Raw genomic sequence first — 9,871 nt, forward strand, 5'->3', positions numbered from 1 at the left:
CTTTCATAAAGCGTCAAAACATCCCTCAAGCACTCCTCCCATCCATTTTCAAAATAAGTTGAGAAAACATTAGTTTGAATAAAAATAAAAGAGAGTTAAGAAGGGATTAGAACAATTGATAAACTTACTCATGCAATATATAGCACCAGAATAAGACAAAGATGAAGTTGGATGGGACTTTCAAACCGACGACATAAAGGAGGTTGAAGAAACAAACTGTGAGAGATTAACATATTTGTAAAGATAAAAAGAGAGGAAATATTTTATTTTTGGCACGGATATGTTTTTACAAATAAAATATAAATAAAATATTCACAAATATTGCACTTTTTTATATATGATGGACATATTCAAAGTTAAGAAAAAATTAAAAATTTACGGATGGATGGGTGGATATATATTTTTTTTAATGCAGATTTAATATTGAATATGTATTTGTATATTTTTTATTGGGATGATATGAGGGTGACACGTGACAAAACCTTCTAGAAAAAACATTCCTTTAGTATATTATATAGATAGATAGATTGTTGCAGTTTTGATTTTCCTTCAATTTCCAACCAATATTTAGTGATTTTTTTAATAAAAAATCAATTAAAAAAACCAGAAACCATTAAATTGTTAATCAGAAAACATAAAACTTTTCTTGAAGCATTATTTTTAATTAAAAATTGTTAAATATTGGATGAAAGTTGACGAAAAACCAAAATTGTAACGGTTAGTAAACGTGAGAGATGTTATATGCAAATTTCTTAAAGGACAAGAACGGTCAAATCGTTATAAGTGAGAAAAAAAAAAACTATTAAGCCTTTTTTTTATAACAACAAAAGTTACCCTTTCAATTTCACTGTGATGAATTCTATTAAATTATGTTAGCCCATAGGCAATTTTACCATACCAATAATATTGGAATGAGCACACTATGTGGTGTGGATGGCATAACAACAAAGTTCTGGTTCATTTTCACTCTATAGGGACCCCATAATGAAGAACCAGGACAACAAGTAAGTAACCACTAACCACTGCGTCAGTGAAATAGATCCCAAGAACCAACAAGCTCTGATTTAACGACGATGGCCTGAACCAACCATCAAGCTTCTTCTCGAAGTTTCAATCTCAATATGGAAGCAGTTTCTTATTCAATTCCCTCCTCTACCAAATTCCAATCACTTCATATTTACACCAAACCCACTCGCTCCAAACTCACTCTTCGCCCGCATCAAATTTCAATCAAACCTTTCTATTCTTCCAAATTCCTCATTCTCCACCACCACCGCCTCCGCTGCGTCGCCGCCGAATCCACCAGTAACCACCACCACAATCATAACCACCATGACCACCACCACGACCACGAGCACCACCATAATCACCACCACCATCATCACCACCACTCACACGGCACCGATGACGCCAATCTCACGGGGCCGCAAAAAGCGATCATCGGGTTCGCCAAAGCCACTAGATGGATGGACTTGGCGAATGTCCTGAGGGAGCATTTGCATCTATGCTGCATCTCCGCGGCTTTGTTCGTCGCCGCCGCGATTTGCCCTCACACCTTGCCTAAACCCTTGATCAAGCCTTTGCAAAACACACTCATTTTCATGGCTTTTCCTTTGGTTGGGGTGAGGAACATTCTCTTCTCTCACTCGTTTATATTGTTCATGTCTTTAGAATTGTATTAGACTCACTGAATTGTGACTTAGGCCCTGTTTTGAAGAGCTTATTTGATCTTAATAGCATAAGCGCTTATGTCAGTGTTTCTGAGAGCTTATGCAAATAGCGGATGACCTACCCTAAGCTGTTTTGAGCTTATTTTCATAAGCTACTCATGATAGCTTATGAAAAAGGGTTTATGCTTATTTTCAATTTAATTCAATAATTTTTTTAAAATAGCTTATGTCATAAGCGCTTATGATCATAAGTGGTTAATTAAGTTGTTTTCCCAAACGGGACCTTAATGTGTGTGTTTGTATCAGGTTTCTGCGTCACTTGATGCTCTTATTGAAATTAGTAGTGGAAAAGTGACTATCCATGTGTTAATGGCAATGGCTGCCTTTGCATCGATATTTATGGGAAATGCTGTGGAAGGAGGGTTACTTCTTGCCATGTTTAATCTCGCGCATATAGGTGAGCTAGTATTCGGGTTAACACGTTTCCTGAAATACGTTTTACGTAGCTAGGTTCAGGATTCTGTAGTGCGCGATATGATTGATTTTTCTTATAAGTGAATGGTTTCTGCAGCTGAAGAGTATTTCACCGGCCGTTCGATGGTTGATGTTAAAGAGTTGAAGGAGAATTATCCAGATTTTGTGCTTGTTTTGGATACGAAGGATGATAAACTCCCTAACACAGTTGACTTGGCATACAAGAGAGTTCCCGTGCATGATGTGACTGTAGGATCATATATTCTGGTTGGTGCTGGCGAGGTAAGTTTGAGTAATCATGTTGCTTCACAATTATTTGAAATGAATCGGTTCAATATAACTATTAATTTCCTTCAAATTCTAGATGCTCATCAAACACATATCTGCAATATTTGGAATTGAAGTTTTATATATCAGACTTTTGAAGTATATCAGATTATTGAAGTATAATGGAGATGGTATTGTGATTAGTCTGTGCCTGTAGATTGTGAAGTTTTCCAAGGCGGTGCTACAATTACCATTGAGCATTTGACAGGGGAAGTCAAACCTCTGGAGGCCAAGGTTGGAGATAGAATTCCTGGTGGTGCTCGGAACTTAGATGGTAGAATAATTGTAAAGGTATGTTCAATTATATGTCTGGGCTTTTCAGCAGCTTTTTTGTATTCTATTAAATTTCAGAGTTTTGCCTCTATATTTACAATTGAAAAAGTTGTAGTAATGTTGGTAGTATGAGAAACAGATGCGAATAATTGCAGCTGGGGCTAGGTGTGATGGATGTGGTGCGGTGACTGGTTGGTGATTGATGATACAGTGGGGAGAAGAAGGTCATACTTTTGGTGTTGATGGGTGGGAAACAATAGTATTAACTATTAATAAGGTGGTAGCAATGCAATAGAAAAATTAATCTTATAGCAGCTATGGTGATTGGTTTTTTTCAATATATATTGTTTTAAGAGGATGGCTGTAAAGATTTTGCATAAACTGCTTGTTCTGAGGTTGCTAGGTGGTGATCAGGATGAGTGGAGTTTGTCAGTAATGGTTCTGTCTAGTTCAACACTTCAACTTGTTTTTGAATGGATGCTTGTTCTGTTTACAGTATGATTTGTTTGGAACTCACTACAATGTACAAAATTATTTAATCATAGGTGATGAAGACATGGAAGGAATCAACACTCAGCAGAATTGTGCAGTTGACTGAAGAAGCGCAGTTGAATAGACCTAACCTTCAAAGGTGGCTGGATAAATTTGGTGAACGTTACAGCAGAGTTGTTGTGGTGTTATCAATTGCTGTTGCTGTTATTGGACCACTTGTATTTAAGTGGCCATTCTTTAGTACACCAGGTAATTTTAAAATTCTTTTACTCTAGTAGTGATGTACAATATGATTTCTAAATTTTTAAAATTTGCATGCTATCATTCGTGGGATCAGGCTTTCTTTTACTCTAGTAGTATTTTTACTTCTTTCTTTATCCTTGTATAGACTTGGAGAATAGGTACATAACAGAAGTCTTAACTTATAGACGTTCTGTTTATTAATGTTATACTACATTTGTTATCACCAATTTTATAAAGTGCTTACTATCTCTGTTTTCTTAATTTTGTCTTTGTTGAAGGCAATAGTATCCTAAAATTATGTTGTTGCCCGTCTATGTATGACTTTTCATATTTCAGCTTATGTAGTTTATGGTTGTTGTAGCTTGCAGAGGTTCAATTTACAGAGCCCTAGGGCTCATGGTTGCAGCATCACCGTGTGCCTTGGCTGTGGCCCCATTGGCTTATGCTACAGCAATAAGCTCCTGTGCAAAAAAGGTACTGGTTAACTACTAAGGGGCATCTTAATACACAATGTCAGAACGTGTTTCCAAATTTTAAATCATATATTGATTTCTATTTATATAATTCCCCCCCCCCCCTCCATTTTGGTAGAAGCAAGTTTTATCCTAGAGTTTCAATTATGAAGTTTTTACACGATATGATTTTGTTTTTTACTTTTTTATTTAACAAGTATTAGACATTATATTTTCAACAATTGTAATCCTGAACCTTTTTAAAATCCTGCTTGTTTTTACTCTCAAATTATACTTGAATAAATTGTTTAGGTATTATTTCTGAATCCTATTGGTAAATAGTGATATACTTGTAAATATTGTTATGAAAATTGAATCTTTTAGATTATGCTGAATTTAGCATTTAAGTTTCCTATTTATCCAATTCAAGAAAGAATAAAAAGCTTTCACTAACTGGTGTAGGAAGTGTTAGAATATAAAAGGATATTTATAATATCTTGATGAATCTTAGAGTCATTCAGTACAAGTCAGATTATTCTTTAGGATTGGTTTCTTTATTTTCTTATTTTCTTATTAGGATTTGGAATCTTAGTTAGTTTTCCTATTTGACTATGATTAGGAGTCTACCATTAGTATAAGGACAATTGTTTTGTCCTATGTAAGATCAAACCCAATACATTCTATCAATACAATTATACTCTTTGTTCCCTTTTCCACTTTCTATAAATCCTATTATTTCATCACGGTATCCGTGCGTTATGAACCTTTGAAACTAATTTTTAGTGGAATAAGCTGAATCAAATGGAATAGTTTGATTATCTGCTTTGTTGATCACATCGTTTAAGCCCCTCTTCTCAATCTCATTGTCTATGTTTGTTGGTCTGAGTGAAGTATAAAGTTATCCAAAATTTACCAAAATAAGCACTAGATACACCTTTGTTTGTGGGTGTGACAGTTACCTCAATTTGCAGGGGATATTACTCAAAGGTGGACATGTTCTGGATGCTCTAGCTTCTTGTCATACTATTGCATTTGACAAAACCGGGACATTGACAACTGGTGGACTTGTATTCAAGGCAATTGAGCCCATTTATGGTCATCACATTATAAACAAGGAAGCGAACATATCTTCCTGTTGCATTCCCACCTGTGAAAAAGAAGCTCTTGCTGTTGCTGCAGCTATGGAAAAGGGCACTACCCACCCAATTGGAAGGTATTATTTTAACAGAATGTATTTGTGTTACTTTTGAATCCACCTTTTACAAGTTACAATCGTGTCTGTCATTGATCCTTAATCTTTCTATCATTCTTGTTTGAAATATAAAGGAAAACCACTCATGTGTCTTTAACCAATAGCTTATGCTTTTAGAATAGTTGGTTCATGACATGTTATCAGAGTCAATTCTAAATCCTTTATTGGGCCACTCCTAATAGATCACCCGCAGAATTTTAAAGTTCAATAATCAATCTGACCCAGGATTGTTCCAAAAAAAATCGAAATCAATCTGGTCCACGGTGTGTTAAAGTTTTAAATTGATTAGAGATCTAGAAAAAAAGTTCTTATGAAGAGTTGTGCAATTCTTACACTTAAGCTAGCTTTTAGTTAGAGTCTATGTTGTCAATCGCGGATCGTGGAGCATTGCAACCAACCAAAAAACTGTGATGGCGGGATCCTGCATAGCGGGCTGGCCACGAAACGGTGGTCGCCGGAGGTTTGTCGGAGAGAGTGCAGGATAGATAATGAGGGGTGGGTTGTGGAGACTTAGCAGGGAGAAGTTTCTGTTATGTGGGATGGGTGCCAAATGTAGCTCTCCAAATCGAAGACCCTTCCTGTTTCTTTTGGCCTATTTTTTTGTATTGAAATCCCCAATCCACCCATAAAAAAACCGTAAAGCGTTTAAAATACAAGGATATTTCCGAGATTTCACGTGTCATCTTTCGAAATCCCTAATATACGCTTAAAAACCCCTAAAATGTTTATAATGCAAGGACTTTTAAGGGATTTCCCCTTTCATCCCTCCCTAACCTTGTGTCTCCCTCGTGCTGCGATCTCACGCTTTCCTCTGTTAAATAAGCCGCAACGGTCAAGTGAACCGCGATGGGACACACCGTCCCAGTGAGTGGCCGCGACGGACGGTGTGATCCCAGGGCAATCGCGCGCGATTAACAGCGTAGGGTAGAGTAAAACCTGACCCAAATTCTCAAGATGGTATCTAAGTTTGTTCCCTCTGTCCTATAATAAAAAGTTAAATTTCAGCACAAAGCCACAAACTAGGTGTGCTGGTGGATTATGAGGTAGCTTGAGGGGCTATGTTAGAAATATATTATAAAACCATTCACGTGTCTTCTTCACCCAACAGTTTAAGCTTTTGGGATAGTTGATTCATGATAATTCTTTTATCTCTTGAGGAAGAAGAGCAATAAGTTTTCTTTCTTTTTTGTGTTTCTCACTGGCTTGCAAGTGGATATGATATGAACCTTTCAATTCAATTCTTGAATGGTCAGTAATTCCATCTCAAATGTATAAATAAAGCATAATTATCTCTTTTAAATATTTATGCATTTTTTGTTCTGTAATATGAAATGCAGGGCTGTGGTTGACCATAGTGAAGGCAAAGACCTCCCATCTGTTTCTGTTGAAAGTTTTGAATACTTTCCTGGTAGAGGCCTGACTGCTACTGTTAACAGCATTGAGGTACCCGCACCTCTCATCACCATTGGCATTGCCTGACCCATTACTTAAATATTTACTTTGCTTGACAAAGCCAAACATTATAATATAAACTACCATTCATTGTTAGTATCCTGAGCTCCTATTCCATGCATCTCTAAGAGACCTCCCATTGTTTCCTTGTACACTTCTTGAAGTTGCGTGTTTCATTATTTGGCCACTTTTTTCTTTGTATATTTAGTGCTAACTAATGATGGGACCCTTGAAGTGACATTTAATAAGATAAACTTCAGTATATACACATCTTCTTCCTGTGTAGTTTATCAAGCTTCATTTGTGAATGACGAGTTAAATGACTCAAATTAATTTTTGTTTTGTTATAGTCAGGAAACGGAGGTGCTAAACTATTGAAAGCATCACTCGGGTCTGTAGACTTCATCACTTCATTTTGTCAATCTGAAGACGAATTAAAAAAGATTAAGGAAGCTGTTGATACATCTTCCTATGGAGGAGAATTTGTCCATGCTGCCCTTTCAGTTAATCAGAAGGTACTGTACTGCTAGCTACACTTCTTTTCTTGGGGGAGGGGTAGTGCTTTGAGCATACCCAAGTCTTTCAACTTCTAGGGCCTCTTTAATTTGAAATATTAAATTTGGTCCTGTTTTCTTTTCAATCCCTTTTTCCCAAACAAAACAGATTGAGCCTCAGTAAAATGATAATATGCTACTCTGTTTCATTCTCAACAGGTTCCACCTCAACCTAACTGACTATCCGCTTGATGCAGGTAACATTGATTCATCTAGAGGACAGGCCTCGTCCAGGGGTTTTTAATGTTATTCAGGAGTTGCAAGATGAAGCAAAGCTTCGTGTGATGATGTTGACTGGTGATCATGAATCTAGTGCAAAGAGAGTTGCAAGTGCCGTGGGCATCAATGTGTTTCATTGCAATCTGAAGCCCGAAGATAAGCTGAGTCATGTAAAGGATATCTCAAGAGATATGGGTGAGTTCCTCCATTAGAGTTTTGTTTTAATCTTTTTTGTCTTTCATAACATGATTTACTGTTGGACGGATTTCAGTGCTATATACATGTTTATAATATTTTTCTTTTTTAACTACACACTATTGATTTCTTTCCAATATAAGTTCCATGCCCACTCACTTCTAGATTCAACTGTATGAGGAAATTTTTCAGAACTGAACACGCTTCACGTCTGACTCTTCTTTTATTGCACCTTTTTTATCAGTGCTGCAACTACACATTCTTCTATTTATCATGAGACTATTTTCTTAACCAGGCTCCGGCATGATATTGACTAAATTGAATTACATATTGTTGTACTCTTATGGCATTTTGTTTTTTCTCGTGACAGGGGGAGGCTTAATTATGGTTGGTGAAGGTATTAATGATGCCCCAGCACTTGCTGCTGCAACTGTTGGAATTGTTCTTGCACAACGTGCTAGTGCAACTGCCATAGCTGTTGCAGATGTATTGTTACTTCGAGAAAATATTTCTGCAGTGCCTTTTTGTATTGCCAAGTCTCGTCAAACAACTTCACTGGTATTTTATATCAACTGTTATGAGACTTCATTTCTTCATCACTTGGATGTTGTTGTCTTATATGTGAATGCTCATGCAGATTAAACAAAATGTGGCTCTGGCGTTGACCTCTATTATCATGGCTTCTCTTCCGTCAGTTTTAGGATTTGTGCCATTGTGGTTAACGGTATGAAACTCAACTGACTTCGATGCTGGATCTTGATACTATTTGCCAGTCATGTTTTATTGTGGTTTTCTTTTGGCATTATGTCATCATGTAGTGAATGCCTTGAACGGAGTCTTGTTTTAAAAAAAAAACTTGTGATCAAAATTGGGCAAACCACCAATTTCATCTCAATTGTGTCACTATTTTTCAACTTAGTCCTTTTACAAAATTCTGATGAAAAGTAGTCCACGAACTATCTCCGCATTCTTCACATTAGTCTTTGCTAAGGTAGTTTGGGAACTCACATGAACGGCAGGTACATAGTTCAGGTATTAATGTGAAAAATGGGAAATAGTTTGAGGACTACTTTTTGTGAGCATGTCGTATGAAGACTAAATTGAAAGAAGATATTAACATTGGGGGAAAGATCTCGGTGATTTGCTCGATCAGAATTCACATGACCATTCTAGTAAAGGATGCGTATGGCTGTGGCCAAACCGGTTTTACTGAGAACAGTCCCCCTTTCTCTTTTGGGAAAAAAATATTATTCAGCTGATCTTGTTCATTGAGTTCTTGCTAATTATTACATACCTAAGATTAATATCAATTTTAAAACTAAAGCACCTGTTTGATTTCAGAAAACATGTAAATGTTTTGCAACATTGTTGAAAAATATACAAATTCTTTTACTCATCCCCTAACAAAGTATTATTCTTTGAGCCTCGCTGTGAAAATCTTCAAGCTTCCCCCTTAATTGCATGTCAAACCTTTTTGTTTGGTTTCTGTTTAATCAAGTCTCTGGTCTATCCTTTTACATGCATGCAGGTTCTTTTACATGAAGGTGGAACCCTGCTTGTTTGTCTCAATTCAATACGTGCTTTAAATGAACCATCTTGGTCCTGGAAGCAGGATGTATTAAATTTGATTACCGAGGTTAAATCTAAACTCCTATCTCTGAGGACAAATATCACTGGCCCAAGCAGCATCACAACGGCAAAATTGTGACCGTAGCATTGTTTGAAGTAGTGTGTTGTAGATTAATATTGTGTTTATTGAGGAGAGTCTCAATACCACTTGTATATCAGTAGGCATCTTTTTCATCCCAGATGATTGAGCATCCCCTATTTATTGAGGTTAGTTCCCTATTTTAAACCCTCGTGTTCCCTTCCAATCAATAACAAAAATGGGATATGAAGGGAAAAATATGCACGTACACTTTGCTGTCAAAAGTTGATAGAAAATAAAGATAAGATGTATATGGTGAAATATCGATGCAAAGGCAGCAACAGAGTTTCTCACGTTTAGTTATCATGTTAGACACGTTTTCTTCATTTAATTTTTTTGACAGAACACGTTTTCTTTGTTGATTAGTCCGTCAGATTTGTTTGAGAGTTTAAGGGAGAGGACGGCTTTAAGGGGGTTGGGGAAGGGATGGTAAGTCCTCTCCTGTTAGGAAGTTTCAAAATTTTGAAAAAACTCTCAATTGGTGGGAACTTGACAAAATAACTGAATGAGGTCTTGAAGGAATAAGGGGAAGATTATTCATAAATGTGCAATTTCCTTTC

At 36.5% G+C, this 9,871-nt stretch overlaps 1 protein-coding gene across 1 annotated transcript; it reads left to right on the plus strand.

The window, feature by feature from the left end:
• Positions 1-958: 958 nt before the first annotated feature.
• LOC130711018 (probable cadmium/zinc-transporting ATPase HMA1, chloroplastic) lies at positions 959-9,572 on the plus strand. Its single transcript, XM_057560453.1, has 13 exons — positions 959-1,622; positions 1,977-2,127; positions 2,242-2,426; positions 2,616-2,762; positions 3,290-3,485; positions 3,841-3,953; positions 4,903-5,144; positions 6,521-6,626; positions 6,986-7,150; positions 7,387-7,603; positions 7,974-8,161; positions 8,241-8,327; positions 9,132-9,572. The coding sequence occupies exons 1-13, from the start codon at positions 1,122-1,124 to the stop codon at positions 9,309-9,311; spliced, it is 2,478 nt and encodes an 825-aa protein (XP_057416436.1). The 5' UTR covers positions 959-1,121; the 3' UTR covers positions 9,312-9,572.
• Positions 9,573-9,871: the final 299 nt, after the last annotated feature.

This window comes from Lotus japonicus, chromosome 4 (genome assembly GCF_012489685.1).
Source record: "Lotus japonicus ecotype B-129 chromosome 4, LjGifu_v1.2".
In the NCBI taxonomy this organism is placed as follows: Eukaryota; Viridiplantae; Streptophyta; class Magnoliopsida; order Fabales; family Fabaceae; genus Lotus; species Lotus japonicus.

Coding starts and splice junctions, on each gene's coding strand:
- LOC130711018 (XM_057560453.1), top strand. CDS start 1,122: ATGGAAGCAGTTTCTTATTCAATTCCCTCCTCTACCAAATTCCAATCA. Junction 5,145..6,520: donor ACTACCCACCCAATTGGAAG/GTATTATTTTAA, acceptor TATGAAATGCAG/GGCTGTGGTTGACCATAGTG. Junction 8,328..9,131: donor TTGTGCCATTGTGGTTAACG/GTATGAAACTCA, acceptor ACATGCATGCAG/GTTCTTTTACATGAAGGTGG.